Source organism: Anopheles marshallii, chromosome 2, assembly GCF_943734725.1.
Source record: "Anopheles marshallii chromosome 2, idAnoMarsDA_429_01, whole genome shotgun sequence".
Lineage (NCBI taxonomy): Eukaryota > Metazoa > Arthropoda > Insecta > Diptera > Culicidae > Anopheles > Anopheles marshallii.
In genome coordinates, this window is record NC_071326.1 from 56,825,418 (window position 1) to 56,849,540 (window position 24,123).

The 24,123-nt window shown below is 37.5% G+C and overlaps 3 protein-coding genes across 3 annotated transcripts; 2 read left to right on the top strand and 1 right to left on the bottom strand.

Moving 5' to 3' along the window:
* The first annotated feature begins 5,577 nt into the window (after positions 1-5,577).
* LOC128718209 (signal transducer and transcription activator-like) lies at positions 5,578-7,797 on the top strand. The gene has a single exon (XM_053811877.1). The coding sequence runs from the start codon at positions 5,578-5,580 to the stop codon at positions 7,795-7,797; it is 2,220 nt and encodes a 739-aa protein (XP_053667852.1).
* Positions 7,798-21,717: 13,920 nt separating this feature from the next.
* On the top strand, positions 21,718-22,738 carry LOC128718210 (carbohydrate sulfotransferase 11-like). Its single transcript, XM_053811878.1, has 2 exons — positions 21,718-21,916; positions 22,002-22,738. Exons 1-2 carry the CDS (start codon positions 21,718-21,720, stop codon positions 22,736-22,738), a joined length of 936 nt encoding a protein of 311 aa, XP_053667853.1.
* A 336-nt stretch (positions 22,739-23,074) lies between these two features.
* Positions 23,075-24,123, bottom strand: LOC128709388 (carbohydrate sulfotransferase 11-like). Its single transcript, XM_053804385.1, has 2 exons — positions 23,874-24,123; positions 23,075-23,811 (listed from the first exon to the last, which is right to left on the bottom strand). Exons 1-2 carry the CDS (start codon positions 24,121-24,123, stop codon positions 23,075-23,077), a joined length of 987 nt encoding a protein of 328 aa, XP_053660360.1.

Here is a 24,123-nt window from a genome sequence, read left to right on the forward strand (position 1 = left end):
GATTCGTTACAAGTCATTCTCAACCGGCATTACCATCAACCGAACTAACTAATAACATATACAACTAAACCAAATCAGCGATGTGAGACCCATATCATACTGGATTTGCGTAAATATAATCAACATGAATTTATCAAATTAGCAGATAGTACTTCATATACAATATGTGAAATCTCAACGATTATATGTAAATAGAGCTTTTAACAACGTGTATTCCTTCCACACTACAGCAGCACCCGCAAATAAATGCACTGAACCTGACAGTCCATTCAGATTCTAGACGTTTCTAATGCCTGACTGTTGCATCGTACGCACATCGATTAGGGATGTGAGGGATAAAATTTCGTTGTCATATAAAGATAATTTATGTTATGGGACCACAAAGGAGAGAATCAATTACAGCAATCGCGATTGAGGTGCAAACAAAAAAGTAGGAGACCCTGCTGCGCAATAACAACAAATCGAATCAAAACCATGTTAACATTTCACATACAACAAATACATTATTTAAAGTTAATCATCAAAATGAAAAATAACTGATGACAAATAGCAGCCTGGACGTATTTTAGGAACATTATAAATCTTGTTAGCTCGATTGAGTTATATTATTGGGTAAAATCAGCAATGCTAAATCATAATTCTGCTAGAGAAGTTTACCATATTTCAACTAGTTTAGTTAACACTCATCATACCTTTATAATAAAAGAATAAACATTTTTAACTACGAAAATTTCATTACTACCAGTTGCGCTTTAGATTTATTTTCTAAGGTCTGATGATTTCTATTGACTTTCTTCTGATGTTAGCTTTCGCGTGTAAGCATCAAAACTTTAAGATTTCCAAATGGCTGATAGTCACGTTCAGGGTGTCAGTCAAAGCAGTTTTCAGATAAATTAGGATCGTTTGAGGCACTTTTATTTCCAGTTCAGTAGTGTAAAAATTATACCGGTTTGCAAACAAATTATTTAAAAAGAATATTTTCATTCGTATATACCTACAAACTCCCGACTTTGCTAACATACGGCAATCCTCTCCAGACTGCTAACGAAATTTTTTCGTTAGCTAAGTATCAAGATTTATATTCATACACAAACAGATTAGACTTTTGCGTGCACGTGCTGAACGCCTTCTCAATATATGAGTCGTGCCATATCATTTTCAACAAATGCTAGCAACATCATACAACATGCTAGCTATACTTCTGGACGAAAAAATGAAATTACTGATATAAACTAAGTCTGTACACTTTCAGCAAAACAAAGCACCCTTAATATATATTTTTTTAAGTTGTTTAAAAAATATTACACAAATACGCATGTATCCAACTTACGTAAATATTGGGAGAAAGGGAAGCGGAGCCTAATTTTTGAATTTATTATAAAGATTGATTTCGACATGCTAAAATATCTTGGAAGCATGCAATGATACTAAAATCATTGCATAACAAACATGAGAAGTAACAGATAAGACATATGAAAAACGTTTTAAAAAGATAAACGTTTTAGAAAGATGAAAGTTTTATTTATATCGTCATCACTTGATGAGAAAATATTAGGAATAGAATCCAACTTTGAAAGGCGAGCTAGTTCACTCAACAAATGCTATTTGGCCCAAGCAGTTCAATAAAAGAATATTTGTGCTGAATGCGTCTAAAAGTGAAAAGTAGTTATACAAAAAAAAACCGACATCCAATTGATTCGAATGTACGATATACAATACATTAACAACGAAAAAACTGAAATACAGTTGAATGAAATGAATTCATAAGTATAGTTCCTACATGTTCGTACATAAACATTACTGAAGTAAGGTAAGTTATATCACATTAAAAAAAACAAGTGTCAAATGGACATGGGATGGTCACATACAAAAACAGTTTTATACACCAAAAAACACATTTTATAAAAATATCGTCATTCATCATTTCAACAATGCGTTTTTTATAAGTGCTTTGCTATTCGCTTAGGATGGAACTCAACAAGAGTATACTCAATATCTCAACATGTACATTTACCGCAACTCTAAAGCAAAGTAACAAGATATCGGCCATACCAATCATAAATATGTGAAGTAACCCTTATTGATTTAAAATACGGAAAATTATACCCACAAAATCGACGACCTGTTCGATCGTTACATTCATCGCTGGTGAACTTATCTCAATACTAGATCGCTAATATGATAAATTGCACAACTTAAACTAAACGTCTCAAATTCCTGTATTATTTCTTTTACAAGTCATACAAAACATAGAATCTAAAAAAAATCATCTTGCATATCTTGCGTATTGTAAAATACACATTACTACGCACGCATGGTGTTTTATGTTTTTTCGTGCATTTTGTTTACAATTTACCTATTCATCCTAACCATTATACCGCTGTTTGTTGTGTTATTTTTATGTTAGTGATATCGAAACTATGCACCATATTTGGATTTAGAGATTATTCATACAACTTGTGTGTTACGTGTTATTCGGAGTAAAGCTGTTCTATCCAACATGATATGTGCAAGTTTTATATTCTGGATAAGTAATTTGTTGGTCAAATACACAAGCATGGACGATTACCTTATTATTTAGGTGTGAAACATGTCAGACAAGTTGTTTCTTGAAACCATTGTTGTATTTATGATAAAATGTCTGTGCGCAAGCTTCGGTACCTGGTATACATTTCAATCGATAAAACACAATGCAATTTGCCCTTAATCTATGCATCGCCAAACCATTTCCTCAATCCTGCAATGGTTTGTGATGAGTTTGATGCTATTATGTGGCAATATTTCGACCAAAGTTGTCCAGCTCGGCCGGTTTTAATTGCATTTTGCCTTGCTTTTCTCTTGCAATTGCGACTACCTCCATTACCGTTCGCCAGCATGCATTCTCCATGTGCGGTAAAGTACTGCGTAGATGAGGTACCGGAAACGAAGTTTTGAGATTGTTTCGTTCCGAGGGATGAATTTGCATTCAGGCATCCAGTTCATAGCACATGAGGAATACGGTGCGTTGATACACGTAAACTTTTCTAGCAATGCTGTTATCCCGCACAAAAGGGCTCATGTTGTCTGCATACCAGTCGCATAGAAAGTTTTGGGATGAGCTGATATGCAAGGGAAATCGGATACAGAAACGACAGATGACGTCCAGCAGGCGAGTTGGACTTTGGCGATAAATGGACATGCCCTGAATAAGTAATGGCACATAGCATGCGATTCGGCACTCTTATTTCATCCAGCTAGGATAGCAAATGGGAATTTGGTCATGGCCATAGTGAGAGCTATGTCGTTATATGATCAAGCGGGCCTGAATAGGACTTAAAACGGAGCTTAATCTTAGCGGTTTTGTTAAATAAAATAAAGCGCGTTTGATGTAGCAACACCCAGCGACACTTTAAACAGTCAACGAAATATACCAAATTTGCAATATGTTGATATATTTAAATCACACCTATGTATCCATTATTTCTCGCTCTGATTTATTGCGTTTTTATATGCTATTAGGCATGTACAGTATACATTCACAAATTCGCTGTTGTTTTCCCGCACACTAAAGAACATGTTGCTCTCTATATCTATATCTGCTTGCGTCCATGCTAAGTTGAAATATGTATGATATGCAACAAACACCAATGAAACGCCCAAATTAGCCGACAGCGACTGAAAAAAACCGAGAACGAGTGAGCGTGTATTTATGACGATAAAACTCGGTATACCTATTTGGCGATACGTAATTCTAATCTAAAGGTATTCTCGATTTTAATAGTTTGCATAAGTTTAGCAATCGATGCTGTATGAAGTTTTGAATTCTCCTCGGCGCTATTATTCGACTTTGAACAGGTCAATAAATACAACTAAGCATACTCAACCGTACGTAAAACTTAAGTTATATTTACCGAGTCATGCGATGCAACAGATAATCAAGGCCAAACCCAAGCATAACCTTTGGCACTTATATGGATAGGAACGTAACGATGAAAATTGAGAATCACACAAGGGAATATTTTACTCACATCAGGACTCCTTTGGTGTTATGGGTTTCTATGTTAAAGGCTTTATGACTGCTCGGTACATACTGCGTGCACCTGCGACCTAGATAGAAATAAAACAAAATGTCATAGTGTAGTGCATTTGGAGCGAACTTCAGCAATGGGTCGAAATTATGAGTCCATTCACGCTGCGTGCGACGATTACCAGTTGGGTTCAACTTTCCATATTGAGATTGGTACATTTCACTAGGATGCTTGCTTGGTACATCTCACTGCTTGTTTTCGCTTCAGATAGTGCAAATTGGATAACATAGATAACCATTAGAGCGCAATAAAGTGCTATTTGGCAATTGCAACAGGTAATAGTTTTGCAACTACCTTTACTTGAAGAACATATTCTACTATACCGGATTCGGTTTTAGTATTGCAGAATCACGAGAACAACAAAAAAGATTTTACAAGTCCACTTTTTAACTGCAGGTTGACAAAGTTCACAACAGGGGTACAATCATTGTACAGCTATGCGTCACATACTGCTGTAGGATACAATCATCAAAAATATCGCGAAGTTTAAGTAAAATGACTATTCGAATAACTGTATAAAATACACACAGCATACTGTGGCATAATTGACACAAAACAGCGCACACACATCAGCACATGTAGCGCTTGTCAAAATTTCACAGCATTTTCTACAGCATAAAAAGGACAACCGAAAGTTCGATATGACGACACCTTGCCTCTACAAACTTTGAACAAAACAATTTGCTATTTCGAACATTTTCCATAATTTTCCTTTATAATATTGCCAGCGTTGAAGTCCAGAAAAAAACACAACTAAGAAAAGCTTACTTGGTCGGAGAAAGCTATTGTTTACCAGACACGTTCTATGCAATAGAAATTGGATAAGCTGTCAGTTTTGCAATTTGATATCCGTGCCGTGTAAACGAGACTATATACTGCAGCCCGCATGGTATTGACTGCGCAGATTATGTTCAAAATGGCAGCTAGTGTTTTTTGAAGAGCGTAAAAGTATCAACAATGCTTATATACCGGGTTGTAAGCGTCGTTAACACGTGAAGGAAATAAGCTCGAGGATGTCAACGTGCCTATGAAATGTGAAGCAGCGACCAATACTGAAGTAGCACATGTCGATGAGCAAGATAGCTTTACTCGTACCTGTTTCTTTGTTCGTGATGTCCGATGCCTTGCTGCAGTATCAATGCCAATGAGTGTACAAGAATAGCCATCAATTGATAAAAAGATCGATAAGATCGATCAAATAGCTTACGTGAGTGAAAAGAAAAACGATCTTACTACGTGTTACCAGCGATTTCAGTTTTTCCCAAGCCTTGTATTTGCACCAACCGCTTGTTGGTCGGGACGACACGGAACGGTATATGTATCAATCGTGTGTTGATGCATCCTTCGGATGTAAAGGATACCACCAGATGGCCGCATAACTAAACCATATAACAAAGTTTGTACAGTCAAACTAACCCTTTTTTGTTGCTCTTAAATGTATTTGAGCAGTTTGGAGATAAGATAATAGTCTACAGATTGTACCACCTGAACTGAACAACAAGCTGACAGGATGGCTTGTTACCCGTGGTCCCGGTTGAATCAGCTTCAGCAACCCACGTTGGAAGCGTTTCACTTTATGTATGATGCGAATATATCGGTGGAGGTGCGGGATCAGTTAGCAAATTGGAGCATATCGCAAATGGTCAACACACCGACTAATCTCGACAACCCGAAGGCGATCTGTGATCAAAATGCGGCTACATTTTTAAATCAACTCGTCAAAAAGGTGATGCGAATGGGAGCAAAGTATTCCCCTGACATCAGGAATGACCTGAACAAGTCGGCCCACATTTTACTAGAGCTCTTCTCAAGCAACCCGGTCTATCTCTTCCAGCAATTGAAGAAATGTTTGGAACCAGAATTTATTCCTTACCCATACCAATTCATCCTATTAGCTGATATGGAGGTGAGAGCGGTGTTCGAGGAACTCCACCGACTGCAAGTTATGGTACATGAGAACGACGTCGAACTCAGCTACATAAAAACGAAACACGATTATCTAGCACAGGAGCGGAATGGGATGCAGGAATATCGAGCACAGCTTAATATGATGCTAGATGAGAACATACAAGTACAAATGACATATCTGGCCGCCCTACGTCAAGACAAATTCAACGATGATTTACAAATCTTTTATGGCAAACGAACAGCGCTGGTCAAAGCCTTTCGGCACATCATACTCATGACGAGCCAGTTGCAGGACAAGATCCTGAATAAATATCTTTCACAATGGAAAATTAACCAACGGTTAGTTGGTATCGGGACATCGGCAAATATTGAGAACAATCTGGACACCATACAGTTATGGTGCGAAAGTCTAGCAGAGATCATCTGGACCATGAAGGTACAGTTAACGCAGACCAACAACACACAACTGGAAGGGTATAACAATCTAATGGAAACACCAAATCTAATGACAGCGATGAAAGATGTAAAGAGTTTGTGCGAGACGCTTATCTTCAATTCATTTATCATCGAAAAACAACCGCCTCAACTTATGAAAATCAACGGAGTTTTTACTGCAACCGCGCGCCTGCTCCTCGGTAAGACGTTGACTATTAAGGCAAATCTTCCACAAGTGACGGTGTCTGTCATTTCCGAGCTTCAAGCACGTGAAATTTATGAAACAAAAAAAGCTGCTGATTATAGTATTGGTGAAGTGACGAACAATGTCAGCTTTTTGGAGTATAACGAAGCTACTAGGCAGTTGTCAGCTAGATTCACCAAAATGCGCCTACAAAAGATAACGCGCATGAATAAGCAGCGCAACAAATGTGTGATGGACGAGAAGTTTGCTTTATTATTTCAGTTAAGCTTGACTGCACAGCATTGCGATCTCGTTCTTCCAGTATGGGCAATGTCATGTCCCGTTATAGTTACCGTTCATGCATGCCAGGCTCAACAAGCTTGGGCAAACATAATTTGGGATAATGCGTTTGCCACAATCGATCGTACTCCGTTCAATGTTCCAGAAGTAGTGTGTTGGAACTGGTTAGCCAATGCACTCTGCGTAAAACTCAATGGCACCAGTAGCCATTCTATGACAGTGGATCAGATACATTTCCTATGCGAAAAAGCATTTGGACTCAAACAGCGATTTCCGGCACCCGACGACCTTGCGATCATGTGGTCCCAGTTCTGCAAACAAAATCTGCCTAGTAGTAATTATACGTTTTGGGAATGGTTTTACCAGGTGATGAAGCTGATACATGAGCACCTGCAAGAATTCTGGTTGAACGGGAGAATCATCGGCTTCATACGAAGGGAGCAGGCTGAGCAATATTTAACCAAATGTCAACCAGGAACCTTCTTATTGCGTTTTTCCGAAACGGTGGTTGGCGGTATCTCGATCGTCTTCGTCCATGAAAGCAATGATGGGCAGCGCAAAATATTGCATGTTCAACCTTTTACGGCAAAAGAGTTGTCCATACTTTCGTTGGCTGATCGTATACTCGATTTGGATGAGCTCTACTATCTGTACCCGGACATACCGAAGCACTTGGCGTTTCAACGACATGAAATGAAGAGTAAGCCGAACCATGATACGAATTATGTCGCGTGGAAACTGCAAGCCACGCTGGTACTCCCAAGTGACGACCATACGGCGAACAACCAATCGTGTAACAACCAATACCAGACGCCCACTACGAGTGAGTCCACCTGGTCAACCCACGACCCTTTGTCTTTCTTTGACCTTAAAAACATTGCCTTGCTCTCACATGACGTGTGAAGATGGGTAATTATCTAATTATTTTCATTCCGTGTACAGCAAAGGTAATCTTATCAGTCTGATAAGGATATTTTGAATCTATAATTTAATTTTATGTTTGATTCAGAAAAATACTTCAAACAAAACTGATTGCGATAATTGTTTTAGAGGGACCATTATGCCCAAGAAGATCTCATTTATCCAAACTATCATAACATAATGAACATAATGTCAGCGGTAGGAGATTACAATTAGAATTGCTTCGGCTCATTCATTCGTGTGTGGTATCGTACAGCTAAAATGTTTTGCACCATTGTGACTTAATCTTTTTATATTCTGAACACAAAGCTTAAAATCCGTTCATGCGAAACTTTGAAACGTAGCAGAAAATGCGTTTTGCGAAATGAGTAAGAGTGTACAAAGAATCCGATGAGAAATGTTGTTAATTAATGTTGGTGAACAAATAAAACCGTTCAATTTTTTCTTTATAAAATGTATGTATGTTGTTTTTATGTTCGTTAGAATGGTCAAACCGTATCGACTTAGTTTACCACGTTGCTAGATGTATTGTGCAGTGTGAAAATGCGTATCAAATGTGCGATGTTCATCTGGATATATCTACACTTGATATATATTATGCAACAAGCAAAGTGTTAAACTAAGACATGGAAGCGTATATTATCACCAATCGTTTGTAAGATTTTGATTGTATTGTATCAAATGCCATCAGGGAAAAGTTGCGCAGGTATGGTCTGTTTCTTATGGTCGTTGTTTTGTGGTATTATAATTATGCAGATAAATATATATGCCTTAAATGTGTCACCATGATCTAGACGAAATAGTTGGGTTCGGTGAGGACTAAATTAAGGAGTGAAAATATGATGAGCTGCTACCACAATAGTCATGTGGCTAATGAGACAAATGTTCTGAAGAAACCTGAGCAACAAATAGAAAAGAATAACACTCTGTTTCTGATTATGAGTTGCTAATGCATGCCGCGAACTTTAGCATGTTTAGTCTTTCTGGATGATAAACACTGAAAGTGAAGTGAAGTGAAAATAAAGACAACACTACCAATATGTGCCCTGTCGGTTTATATGGCATCACTCGTGTAGTGGTTGATTTCAAACAAATGCAGCCAGTGCTCTGCGTACGGTTTAAAATACCATCGAGGATGCTTTTTTAACATTTTTCTTGCCTTAAAACTTTTGTAATAATGTATGCATATATTGTAATATAATGTCAACTATAATGGAAGCCCTTTTATTAGCAGAACCGGCATATGGAAGCCCCTAGATAATAGTTTCAGTATGATAGCATCCATCCAAAACTAGGCAAGATTTTGAAACATAGAAGAAGTTATCGAGTCTGCACACTCTGGTGGTTGCTCGAGTGATGTTTTATTAGAAATGATACACACCTTACACCTAACTAGCACTAAAACATAGATGAAATACTTAATGCGAACATAATATCATACGATGCGGTAACTTAGATACTTCAGCTCAGCTCATTTTGCTTAGGGACTCCAAGGGGATAAATCTGCTGCTGCTTCAGCATTTATAAGCACAATTATATCAGTTGAGTGCACAGTGCACATTAAATCTTTTTTTTAATTTATCCAACCCAATGAATTTTAGGCTTGTTTTTAATCAACCCTGAAACATAAGCTAACGTGAAACTGTGAAGCACAAATCACAACCAATTATTATTGTTTGAAGTAATTTAAGCATGCTTCAGAAAATACTAAGATATTCAGAAAAATAGTTTTTATTTGTACAACCCTCGTGATAAGGTTCAGTGCTCGGAGAAAAAAAAATGTCTCCAAACTAATGTGGATTGAACTTTAGATTAATATTCCAATAGATCCAATATATCAGTAATTTAGGTTAAGAATCCAACAGCTTTAAGTATTACAACCTGGCGGTTTTTCATGAATAATACAATTTGTTTCTTACAATATTATTACAAAAGTGAGCGATGGTACTTAACATCGAATAGGTTACCGTAATTTACAGTTTGAGTGGAAGTGATAATCTTGATTAAATATGTTACAGTTTCATTCGTGTAGTACAGCTTAATAACAGCAAAGCATATTCTTAGACTTTTAGCGTAGGGCAAGGTAGGAAATGTTTTTATAAGGATTCATTAATGATTGATGAACAATGCATAGCTGCTGACCTCTATATTTCATACAATTGCACAATCCCAATAATAAAGTGATTGCGCTCGACTGCACCTGAGAAGCATTTCCCTGGAGATAAATAACCCAAAGCCGGCGAGTAAATTATAATGCATATTCAAACAATAATATTCTTAATTACCAAACCAAGGACCGCACCACTATTATCTCCCTCCCGATGAACGTTTTGGGGCCACCAAAGAAATCAAGTTGTTTATCTGCATTACGTCATACCGCTACATAAAACATATTAAAAACATTAGTAGTACGTGTTTTATGTCTCGGTTTTTCTTGCGGAAATGAGCGTTGGCAATAGGATAAAATGAAACATTAGCTATCGTATTTAGAAATTTGCTTCCTATGCACGTATTCATAAGGAACGGGCAATATGGTGTGATAGACAAAGAACAAAAACATGACAATGCTACATGAATTTGATGCAGAACATACATCCTTACGAAAGGATAGCATTGTTGAAATATTACTAAAAAAATTAAATAGGCAAAACTTTAGCGTAAGATGCAAAGTTATGATTTAGGTTTGTTTTAGTTAAGTTTGTATGTATTTGTTTTTTTTTCTATCAAATCATTTGCAAGACGGCATGGGCTAAATTTGGCATTTGTTTCAGTGATGCGTGTTGCAACCAATTAGGTCTGTTTGTATTTCATATGCAAATTATGATAACGTCATGTTAAAAATTGTGGGTATGTTATAAATAGTAGGAAGTTTCTACTTGGGTGTCGGCGGAAGATAAACTGAATATTGTTGATATCATGAGATTACTTCTGGTTCGTGGACGAAAGAAAGCTAAATTCTGCTGGTTGTGTGTAGCTTTATGACGGATTAAATAATCATTGTTGTTATTTAGTATAGTAACTATTAATTTCACAAATCAATAGTATCATAACAATATTATGTTTTGGATAAGAAGTTCAATACATTTGTGTAGTTATCATACATTAATTTTATATATTATCAAAAAATCGTTGATCAAAAAATAATCTTCCAACATTGAGGTTATTAAAGCATTGGAAAATGGGTTAAAAAGTCCACGCACACAAACCACAGACTGTTTTAAATTTGGAAACTTTGTTCTCGATGTCAGTGTATTGAAAATGTTGAAACAGTTTCAGCAATCGGTAACTGAATACCTTGTTCGAATCAACTCAAATGATATATGTTTCGGTCGATAAACACAATACAATTCGCTTTTAATCTGTGAACAGGCCGCTTCCTCAATTCCGCAAAATGTCTAATGAGTGTGATACCATTATGCACCGGCAGTGGGACCAAACGCTTTCATAGCTACGATACCTACGACACTGCAGATGCTGGTACTAACGTGAGCGTGTGCTTGTGAGCATAGTTCACATGTGCAGTAAAAACCTACCTGGTGCAGCGAAGGCGGAAACGAAGTTTTGAGATTGTTTCGGTCCAGAAGATGAATTTGCATTCATCAAGCTCATACTGCAAGAAAAATACGATGCGTTGATACACGTGCACAGTTCTTACTTTGGTGTTATCTGATACGAAAAAGGGTTCATGCTGTCCACTACGCGGGAGCAGGCTTGCGAGGGAAATCGGATCCAGCAACGACAGATGACGTACAGAAGTCGGATTGGATTCTAGCGATAAATGGGCATGCAGTGAATAAGTAATGGCATGACACACACTGTTCTCCATTTTTCGTCCATTCAGCATCGCAAATTGGGTGTTGGGAATGTTCATTGTTGTTGTTTTCAGTTTTGCATGTGGTTTCTATGTCGTGGTTGATGTTCAATGTATGTGAAACAATCGAATTTTGGGTGCTGCCATAATGCGTTCGGGTAAAATGTTGTTCTACATTTTCGTGTACATAAATATCTCATATAGATCTAAATATCTACACGAAAGCTGCAAAATTTCTAATTATTTTGTTGAAGTTTAATGTTTTCAAAAATAAAAAAAACTGCGAAGGCTGCGAATTTATTAACTATTTTTGTTTCGATCTTGATGTTACTATTGGGGATTAGTACCACTCCTTTTTAATTAAATTTTGATATGATTATAACGATAATTCTTATAACAGGGAAATGATCCTGTCAGGGAAATGATTTGTGCATGATCCAAACGGTGATGATTAATTTCAAAGTTTGGGAAATGTTCGTTATGATCGTCTACCTTGAGCATAACAATACTGTTGGTTACGTCGTGAATTATCTGTTTTTGCCGGAATTATCACGGTTTTTTGTTACTACAAAATAATTTTAATCTATAATATACACTATTTCACAACCTTCACATACTCAATCCAATGAAACATTCCACAGTGAATAGCAGTAGTTATGTTATAAAAATGAGAAAAAAAATGCTTTAAACGAAATGTAATACGTTATAGTAGTTTTTTTGTGGATGATTTTTATGTCCTCTATTCATTTCAATGCACATGATATCCTGTATGATATTGGCTATAACATAAACTTAAAAAAAGAGAAGGAGCCGATACAATTATATCATCGCAAATGGGTCTCACAAAAAGAACCCTTCAATAGTATCGCATATCTTCATTGTTTGCTGGACAGATTTTTTAACAATGTTACGCTGTTCGTTTTATTGTTTGCCCTTCGTTGTAGCGTCGAGTTAGACTTGTTAACATTGCTAAAACTCATTGATCGTACTCTGGATTGTTGGAACTGGAACCATAATTGGAATTCAGTTAATCAGCTAAATAAAATACGCTAGATATATTCTGCTGATTAATAGCTGAATAGCTAGATATATGCTGCTGTTTACCTTTTGCTGTGGGTTTCTAGTGTTTTTTTAATATTAAATTCACTTTCATTCTTCTATTTGGAGTTTTAGAAATTAATGAACGCATTCTGGGCTTACAGTTTAATTGCCAGGGAGAAATTGGAGCATAGTATTCTTTGTAGTTATTCTTGCATACATTAGGTTATGCCATGAACTGATGATAATGTGTGCACTAAAGCTGCTACCTATCAGCACAAAAAAAAAACTATACATAAGGGTTTGTATTTGAACAACCAAACAAAAGGATCTGGGTGAAAGTCACAGAAAACTACCTCAATGCATATAGTGTGCAGGATCGTGTATGTGTGTGTTGAATTTTTTCTGTTTTGTCGCTCTACCAAACAAAATTTGCAAAGGCGAACGAACAAAAACTTGAATAAAATTTGTGCCTTGTTGAGCATTATGAGGTGAATGAGAGTGACGAAAAACGCATATAACAGAACAGTGCTAGGTGCATAACCGGAAAAAAGAACAGAAAACCAGCGTTGGGACGGGAAAGTGAATGGAAAACACAGCTAAGCGTGCATCAGAAGTCCGATCTCATGAATTTGTTTTCCACTATTTGCCGTCATGTTTGACGAATTGCGAAGGAAAACTGGGAAACAAATGTGAAGCGCGGAAATGAAAATTGGACAAAGTTTTCTCAATGCCGTCATGTTTTCAACTATCTCGCTCTATCAGACGATATCTGTGGCTCTCTACTACTTGCAAGCATTACTATTTTTTCTACTCTGGTAATTCATTTCTCTGCAATCCACAGCTCTTGTTAAAGGTTTTCATCTGCCTGGTGTTTTATATTTCAGTTCGGTTAGGATAGGTTTAGAGTTAGTAAGCTTGCAAACGGATCAAATAAAAGACCAGGAAAGCGTAAACAAGGGAACAATAGGGCTTGCCGACAATAGATTACTTGAGGTGAGTAATACTCCTTTCGCAGACAATCGCAAACAATCATGCACAAAAGTCGAAGAAATGTGCCCGAATTTAAGATAGAAAATTGAAGACCAAACTGACGAAAATTGAAGACCGATTATGCTAAAATTATAGTGAAGCCTTGCCGAAACGCAGACATGCTACAACGGTTGCAGAAATAAAATTTGATCTTCGCTTGTGTAATTTCGCTCACATCGTTCTGTAAGGTGGAAACTATTGATCTACTTATCGGTATGTCAACTATCCATGAAATTTTTGCACAACAATGTCTCCTCTGTCCAGGTGCACGTCGTGAAAATTTTGTACGAGCTGAGTCGTCCGGTGTCATTCTAATGGCATCACCTGCTCAATAACATGGCCAATCACTCAATGAGCTCATCATGGTAGCACCTGCGCCATTGTTTTTGCATACATACGGAACCAAATATCCTTTTCAACATTTTGTTCTCGATTACCGCCCAAGATTGTCGGCAGTTTTGCTAAAAATTTACTATATATAGTCCTCGCTTCGACCTTATCGACAGGAAAGATTTTCTCAGGTAGCAGACAGATCGGATGGCAGCGAGCACTGAATACCATTTTCTAACATCAATATGCTCACATTTGACTTAACGGTGATGAAATATTTCTTTATCTTTAAAAGTGCCTTTAGAATAACGTAAGATTTCGTCGATGAACACGATGAATTGAAAGTCCTCTGCTGTATACTTCACTATTGTCTCTGTATAACGTTTTTGATTTCTTCATGTCACCAAAATTTGTCAGTTTGCTACGAATGTTGTAGTCCATTAGTACCTAAAATTCGTGAAAGTCAGAGCTGTATACTATACCAAACAGGTTGTTTGATCATGTTGGGTACATATCGCACTCTACGTTAGTTGGTAAGGCGAACGAATGCATAAGTTGATTTCATGCAGTTTTCACACATATTAGTAAAGTGTCGTAATGCATTAGCTCGTAGGTCTGAGGCCACCCTGGAAGCTTACGATTCAACCGGCCACTATCGGTGAACAATTTTAAGTTGCCGCTCAAGTTTTTTTTAACAATCGATTATCCTGTCCATCATTAATTTTATAGGCACTATGAAGGCTAAGCATGGTCATTGCGATCAGGTTCAGTCAAAATCATTTGAATGAGATGATCAGACCACTTTTCTAGTTGTACAAACATCAGGAGAGCCTAGCCTGTAGTTCCTGGTTCTTCTTAGATTTAATTACCAATCGACTGGTAGTCGGTCTCGCTAAGCCACCGAAACCTTGTATGTGATATTTCGTTGCATGAAAGTGTGATCATCGTGCACTTCATAAAGTGTGCTCCTCCATTGCAATGCAAGTAATCCAATCGATTTTGCAGGCTATAAGTTCTTTAATATTGTTACTTTACTATGCAGTCATAACATAAATCAGTAAATCGATTTTTTAAATCAATGTAAATGTATAATAATTTCTGAAGTTGATAGTATGTTTCGAGCATGGCAAAAAATATAACTCTATTGTCGGTTGCAAATTCCCTTGGTAAAATTATCCACACATTATCTGTATTCTGTATCAGGAGCGCATAATTTAATGGGAATGTTTGAAATAATGTATCATTTAGGTCAATACACCATACGTCACAGGTGGTAAAGAGACAAAACGTACAACCAGAAACATTGTGAAATTTCAGCACGTATAATGTGAAACGTATTCCGAAGTCAGATACCGGAAATAGCGGATGGTATCAAAAGCCATTAGTGTATTGAAATTGGATCGAGATGATGAAATAATTGAACGTGCAATTGAATGTTCGACCGAGAAGAGGGTTTAGTCTGGTAGTTTCGCACGATTGAGACAGCTGTGCAATAATGACTCGGTTGGATCGGAAACAGAATTGGGTGCGATTGGTATCGGTGGTTTTCCGTTAGCTATAATTACGATCGATCAAAGCGTTAAAGAATTAGAATGTCAATGAATTGCACGAATAGTGAATGAGTAAAGAGTGTTTGAAATGTTTCATACATATTTTAAAATTCTGCGCTGAAAATGATTCCGAACACGATAGCGAACTGAAACAATGCGCAACACGAACAACGATCGGTTGGAGTTCTTGTTTTGTTATATTCTCGGTAAATATACATGACAGGTATCATGTATAGATTTCTTGTTAATAATATTGTACACATCTTGATGTGAATTCTTTTAAACATTTTTGCACGATGCATTTAAGATGCAAAACAACACCAAACGAACTTGAATACTTTTCAGAAAAATTATATGTTTTGCTTCTTCCTACTCCAAACCTCACAAGCTAGTCATCTAGCTAAACTATCTTGACTTGGATCATTGTGCCTGTTTTGCAAAGATATACTAGAGACGCGAGCATTGTATCTCTGTTGTCTCTGACCTGTTTTTTGGTGAGGTCTCCATTTCACTTTATTTTTTTCTTCAGCATCTTTTTCGTTGGGGGGATAGAATCAAAACAACAATGCAAATGAGATTATATACAGTGTATCGTCCATGTTTGCTTTCATTTCAGAATTGCTATTTTCCTGGCATTCTAAACTGAAGATTCAACCGTAATGAGTTTGTTGTGCATTGTCGCTTAGAGTTCTTAGTGATTTGAAGCGTCTCCACCTAGTTCCTGTTGATTATGGTAAAGGATTTAGGAGAAAAGCGAAGTACGACGAGGGATTTGAAAACGATAGTACCGGACAAGGCACTGTAGCAATCTCACTATTCCGAATCGTACACTCGGAAACGTACATTTGCAAGTCCATCGTTCCATCGTTCATCATTTTCATCGTTTAAGTGATCATAGCTACTCACAACATGAGCTGTACATCCGAGATTTTTTGTTGTTCATATTTCCAATTCCCTTGTTCCACTTTATCAAACTATATGAGTGGGCTTCTTGTTGCATTCGATGCAGATTAGTACACATAATATTGGAGAAAGGGGAATGACACCTCATAGTTATTAGGTGACATTTGAATATATTATGTTTTATATAAAATAAATAAAAGTATTCAATTTAATATTTTTCGGGCGTTTGCGATATTCCTTCTATTTGTGTATTTCTTGTGACAACCTGAAATAATTCTGATGATAGATACATTGAAGATGAAGTGGGAAGGCCAGACCGTGTTTTGGTAGTAGCACCTGAGGTAGTAGCACGGCAGAATGGTAGTGGCACCGGTCTTCACACGAACGGATCGGACAAAATCCCATCCGTACAAATCCCCCGTGCGCAGGACTGACAATCCAGCTTACGGGTAAATAAAGTCGCAGAATGCCAGAAATGCCAGGCCTAGACCTGCCGAAAAAGAAGAAGAAGCGATATTTTTGACGTTATTGTTAACGTGTTAATGTTAAGATATGTCCGTACTGGCCGGCGGGCGAATAATAAGAGATCGATTGTCGGTGCATCCGATCGCTCGTACCCTATACGTTACGTTATAGAATTTGCTCATCAAATGGCGCTGGTCACTGCTCGATCCCTCTCAAGGGACTTAATCACCGTTATATATATGCCATCAAACGCGTATTGCGGGCTGGCGATATTTTTAACGAAAACGAACATACTTGTGTCGTTTTGTTCCGGGTGACATTTCCAGCGGCTTGGTGTCCTGTGTGTTTTCTTCGCACTCAAAAGCAGGTATGAGCCGATCGTTAGACAATGATGCTTTCTTATCTTTAATTCGGATATCAAAAAATTGTTTGCACCTTCGAACTACCGTGTAGGGGCCTTCATAAGGAGCTTGAAGTTCCGTCTTGACCTTGTCAACCCTGACAAATACCTGTCTACAATATAAGAGAGCTTTAGGTATATTGGTGTTTGAATTGGTTTTGATCTTGCTCGAGCTCGATGGTTCTGCTGATTTGAACGTTATCTTCAAATCAACGATCAGATCATCGTATCATCGTCGGCTGATGGTAAAAATACTTCTGAAATATTAATCGGAGACTCTGACCTGAGACTTTTTTTCGTCTGGCAAACTGATCTCCACTTTATAAGAGAGACAAATGTCGAGAAGAATTAATGGTAACTGTATTGTCCATAAAGGTGAGTCCCCGCTGGCATTTAAGGAATCCTTTAACTGAAAGTGTAAACGTTCCAACATACCGTTGGCTTGGGGTACTTTTGGAATCGTTTACAGTCAGTCTGTTTGTGCCTAGAAGTTATTAGATTTAATTCTCTGTTTGAGTTTCTCCCTAGAAATTTATTTCCATAGCTTCGGAATGTTATTAGGGATGTCGGTGGTCTGCGGACAACGTTATCCTTAACTGTCTCAAAATAATTTTAGCACCAGTACGTTGTACTTAGGAACAATTACATTCTGTTGGGTAACCAAAGCAGGACTACTATTTGCCAATGTGCTTTCGCTAGATTATAAAGCAGCTATATCTGACAAAACTGACAACCCTAAGCATGTAAAACTTCCTCAGCTTTTTGATAAACTCACGAAAATTGTCTAATAAAACCTTTAAATTCATTCACATTCACAAACAAATAAAAAATTAGAATTAATGTAAGTAAGGCAGGTAGAAAAAATCACTATTTTCGTTTATTTTTCAAATTTGCGCTTAATTTCCTTTCGTCGGTCCCTTTTATCCTTTTCTAGTTCTCGCTGGCCAGTAACCTCTGACGAATTTCGGCCCGAGCGAACCCGGCTGCATACTGATCAACAATGGCAACGCCATCTACCGTGAAAATGTTACCAGATTCGATCAGATCAGTTCGCCAGATAATATTTACTAACAAATGGGTTGTCGACAATGCAGCAGAGAGCTTTTATGAAAAATCGTTAAAACCAATTCATTGCATACATACATACGTTTTTGAAACTGTTAACATTAATATAAGCTAATTCATGTCTTAGGTAGGTTCCAACTACTGTAGCTTTAACCAATGCAGCCCACAGGCTGAACAGTTGGGAGACCCCTGCCCTGGATAACAGATACTTAGTAGCTACTCAAAAATGTGCTCTAAATGCAGGATAATCCTTCACGATGTACATACACCCACGTTGGATTAATTAACTTCCTGCAGAAAGTCAAGACTTACCTCAGGACTTCCCGATTCGGGGTCCCACTCAGTTGGGGGTCTCCTGCAACCACTTAGTTTGCTTACCGTTAAACCCGCCGCTGTGTGTACCCATTAGTTTGGTCATTTGGTGATTAGATGCTTTACATAAAGTATATTTCTTTCCGTTGCAACTTCAAAACATAACTCTGTTTTGTTTAGCATCAGCTTATCAAGTTAATAGACGGAGTTTTTATTTTTTCCGCTCTCCAATATTTTTTCAGGTGTCCATTTGCTAAAATTGAAGAAAATTTCGTAATCCTAGTTACTTATTGAATCGGGTTCTGCCACACGCGATAATGTATCTGCAACTATGTTGGTGTCTCTTTTGATGCATCGTTTGTCGCTTGTAAATTTAGAAATGAAACCAAGATGACGATTTTGTCGAGGTAATTTTTCAGTTTTCGACATCCGGCGTAGTGATGAGAGTTGTATGATCATTGTATATAGTAAATGACCTATCGTTTTTAAAAATATTTAAAATGCTTGATGCTCAGCAGGATTGTCCATAATTCTCTACGAACGTAGAATAACTTTGTTCAGTCGGAGAGATAACTTTAGAGAAGAATACGAATGGTTGGTAACTTCCTTGAGCATGTTGTTCCAGAACAGCTCCCACAGCGAAAGTCGATGGAGGCGCCGGTTTTCACACGACAGAACCGGTCCAAAACGGCAACCGGAATCCCATGGTACGCAGGAATGATTATCCCGCTACGGGTAAATAAATAATGCAGGCCAGAAACGGCAGGCCTAGAACTCTTGAAGTTGTTGTGCCGATAAAAAGAGAAATATCTATTTGCTTCGATTGTTTTCATGTTGTCCACGTTTCTTCCGGTTTGTCAAAATGTGTGTCTTGCGAGAATTCCATTTTCTTTTTACGACCAACCTAAGTTAAGACAGAATTTTTATGCATTTTTTTAATCACTTTGGAAGCTAGAGGCTTTATAGTAAAATATTAAATAGTAGTAAAAGTATTAAAGATAATAAAATACGAAAATATGATTTAAAAATATTATGAAAAAATTATATTTTCACAGCGAAGTTGGGCTGCTGTAATAGCCGCGTAGGGAACAGCGCTTGGTGTTCTCGGCATGGCAGATACCTCACCGTCATTATTTCACTTGTCTAATGTTACTACTGTTGTGTTAATGTAAACAAGCACGTAATTCGTAAACGAAATTCGAATTTGTCTATGTAGCGCTCCGTTGTATGTCATTACATATCAAGTTGTTTTCCGAAGATACGATTGTACCGCGGATAGTTGAACTCCTCTAGTACCTCGAGATCGTCGCCTTCAACTGACACTTTGCCCAAGAAGCGACCCTATTACGGTGAGAGCCAATCCGGCAACCAGGTTATTTGTGTTCATGACATTGATCCTCAATCGTTGAAGCCTCGATATTCAATTGGGTGTACGCTTCGCACACAGCTGCAGCTGTATGTTCGATGTTCGTTCAATGTCACCAGTCCATCGCTGAAATCTGACTTGTTACCTTTCAAATGTTTAATGGCACGCGTGAAAGACACATGAGTTACCCTAATGTTAGCAATTTCATTCACAATGCCCTGTGCCTAAGAATAAAAAAAACAAAGAAGCTTTTTTTTGGAAAAGTTATTTACACAACGTTATCTTTCATATCAGCAATACAATTGCAATCATTAGTTTTTTGCTTGTATGTGTCATAAAGTAAGCAATGTGTTTGGCTTCCGTTATAAATGCAACACAATATCTATGCCCTGTATGTCATTACATTCTCGCAAGTTACGTACACCAACTGAAAGAGATGTACAATATCGAATATTTCGAGTGTAACGATAAGAGGCAGCAATATGTGCAATTTCGGCATATTTTTTTTTTCTTATTTATAACCTATTTATAGGTTCAGGTTAGGACTCATGCGTCTTTTAAAGTGGGGATTCTGAATAAGAGCTCTTGGATGGAAACAAAGTTTGTCACTGTTATTCATGCAAACCAAATACTATATAACGTTAAAAAAATCTGGTACCCGTAAAAAAGTCTAAGGTCTTCGAAATCGCAGGTCCAAACCTCTTGAGTTTTTTTGTCACTAAATGCAGCGAACTGTCCAGAAAGAACTCGAAGTCGAACTGTGCAGAAAGATCCTTCGTTCGAACTCGATCGCAAACACTAAGACCATATACAGTCGATACCCGAGATGCGCGGATAATGCGTTCCAGAGCAATCCACGTATCTCGAATATCCGCGTATCTCGGGTTACCTCTAACCTAAAACATCGTTTATGTATCGTGTAAAGGGATCGAATACGTATCTCCACGTTACGAAGCACATTCAAAATTGATATTAATACTTTTATTTCAAGAAATACAATAAAATGTTGTGAAGATTAATTTTTATAATGATGAAATGTTACGTATTTTTTAAATATGCAATTTAAAAACTGCATTCTGCATGCAAAACTCCGTGAAATGTCCGCATAAGTTGAAAAACGCGTAACTCAATTATACATACGTCCATACGTCCATTGAACAATAATAATAATAATAATAACTCGGGTATTGACTGTAGCTGTATGATTACTTTCGCCAGATGCATGCAATGAGACCAATGAGAATTTACAGGTTTGTCGTTTTTGTGCAACTAAGTACAAAACTTAGTCCTTACTCAATTTTTATGGTGCATCCAAAATGTTCGTGTATCTAAGAATGAAAAATTAAAGCTACTATTTTTGGATAAGTGGTCTACAAAACGATATCTTTCATATACGCAATACAATGCTATGATTATTCTATTTGCTTGATGTGTGTGTCATAAAGTAAGCAAGGTGTTTGGCTTTTGGTTTAATAAAACACGGGTTCCATGCTACAATACAAGACAGCTTTCTGGTGAGTCCCAAATTCTATGTACTGTTCAGATCGTTCAAAACGTCGCAAGTGCTTAAAGTGAAACATCTCTCTTATGAGGTGGTTCGATTCACCTCAGTTATATTTCAGCTGTCGCAATGATAACATTGAACGGGTCGTTTTTAATTCGTTCTCAGCTTAGACGAGTAATAGTAGCCACAGTTGCCGTTGGTGTGTTAGTATATTTGTGTGTAGTGTTGTCTATTGATAAAAGCGTAACGAAACCCATGGCAGAAGTAAATCGAGATCGATTGTTACATTTACGTGAAGCATGTGAGCGCACCAATAACGGTGGAAGTATGTATTGCACCATACGTAATAACATGTAATACCGAACCGAATAATAATACAATTTATTGTTATTATTATTATTTTTTTGTAGAATATACAATCGAACCATCCTTCTACATTCATGTGAAAAACGAAAGCTTATTATACTGTTTGGTGTTCAAGTCAGGTACCACCACCTGGTTCTATAACATTAATCGATGGGCCGGGTTTAGTGATGACAAAATACTGGATGATCAAACAGACAACTTTATGCTGGCTCGTGAAAAGTATCCTTGGGAAAAACCACGCGTACTGCTAACGAGCATGAAAAACACCTACTCCTTCATCGTGGTACGCGATCCCTTCGAGCGTTTGATTAGTGCCTACGAGGAACGTTTACTTGGACAACTGCACCCGTACTTCAAGAATCTATCGCACCAAATCTATAAACGTTACCATAATGATGGCAACGAGTATGGTATTCCATCGTTTCAAGATTTTGTCCGATATGTAGTGGACCAAGCCCGAAACAACCAACCATCTGATCTTCATTGGCGACCGATAAATGATTTGTGTACGCCGTGCTTAGCTCGATACGACTCGATCATAAAGATGGAGACATTCGGGCAAGACTTAGCGTACCTGTCGAACCGCACACAGTTGCACGGGAAAATTAAATCGGTTCACATGAACCATTCGCGTCGCGATCCATTGAGTCGATTGATGGAAAAATATTTTTCACAACTTACTAAACAACAATATGACGATCTTTACGATATTTATCGAATAGATTTTGAGTTGTTCCAATACTCACCAGATAAGTATCTTAAGTTTGTTAAGCAAACATAATAAATTGTGATGAACGATTAAATAAACAAAGCGAGATTTTAGTTGTTAACTGAAGCTTTAATATTACGGTATGTCAGAAACCTCATCATTATTACAACAGTCTATGGTATGTGCCACTGTTTCTCTAATGATCTATTTCTTTCGTTTTTGCTTTGCGAGACTTGCATGCTTTTGGAATACGAAACACTTAGTGTCGGTGGATGTGTTGATGGATTTATTGGATTTTTTAGTGTTTCAATCACGCCTAATTTTTCCAATTGAATTCTTAAATATGTAGTAAATACATACATTCAAGTGTCACGTGTATTAAAGATGATAATAGTGTACTAGTGTAACTTACATTAGTGCTTTAGGTATTTGGAAATATGTATCTGCAGAATATCCAAACAGTTCAAAATCTAGCTCATAAATACTGTATAACTTGTCCATTTGCTGTTGCGTTATCTGTGAAAAATATTTCATGGCAAGGGTTTGAATTGGCTCTTTTCTTACGCGATTTACATGTGCAAGTTTCACTATGCCTTCCAAGTTGGCCTTTTTTATCATGGTTTCCACGTCCTGTTTGTATGTTTCCAATTTGATTATAAAATCATATCTAGCTAAACATGGTGTGCACAAGTTGTTAATTGGGCACCAGTGAATATCTAACGGGATCGTACTGTTATTATATTCCACATCGTCGATTATGTACTGCACAAAGTCGCGGAACGAAACGGTGCCCCTGCCCATCGGATGATAACGCTTGTAGATGGCTTGGGCAACACGCGAGTAGTGCGCATTTTTCATACTCACCAATCTATCCTCGAACGCACTCATTAAGCGTTCAAAAGGATGCCTAACGACAATAAACGAGAAAGAATGCTCCATCGATTGCATCAATGTGAGTCGATCTTCCTTCGGATAGTTTCTACGTGCCAGAAACAAGTTATCGATATGCATTATCTCGTACTCCGAGTATCCTGCCCACGAATTAAAATTGTAGAACCACGAGCTTGTGCCCGCCTTAAACACTAAGCAATAGACCAAGCTGTGATTCTTGCTGTGTAAGTAAAATGCCGGCTGAAGGTTAGTATCTAAAAAGAAAAAGTTGTCGATTAGAAATACATGTGTTGCGTTTAAGCGAAATATGCCTTACGTCCTCCATTGTTCCATTTTTTACACGCTTTCGACAAGTGGGCAAGTCTCCATGAATTGATATCAGCCGCAGATCTTCCCTCGAATTGTTTGCGAATCAATTCGAAATTCAGGAAACAAATGACCAATGTTATGGCTACAAAAATTCCTCCTATGCACGCCTGCACGTTAGATATGTTTAATGCTAACGGGTGACATTTTGCGCGCCTCTTTATTTTACGGAACACGTGTACGATACTCGACACACCCAT

Excerpts from the sequence above, each read along its gene's own strand:
- LOC128709388 (XM_053804385.1), bottom strand. The coding sequence starts at position 24,123 with ATGGGTGTGTCGAGTATCGTACACGTGTTCCGTAAAATAAAGAGGCGC. Across the intron at positions 23,812-23,873 it reads AAAATGGAACAATGGAGGAC|ATACTAACCTTCAGCCGGCA; the intron begins GTAAGGCATATT and ends TTTTCTTTTTAG.
- LOC128718210 (XM_053811878.1), top strand. The coding sequence starts at position 21,718 with ATGATAACATTGAACGGGTCGTTTTTAATTCGTTCTCAGCTTAGACGA. Across the intron at positions 21,917-22,001 it reads GCGCACCAATAACGGTGGAA|AATATACAATCGAACCATCC; the intron begins GTATGTATTGCA and ends ATTTTTTTGTAG.
- LOC128718209 (XM_053811877.1), top strand. The coding sequence starts at position 5,578 with ATGGCTTGTTACCCGTGGTCCCGGTTGAATCAGCTTCAGCAACCCACG.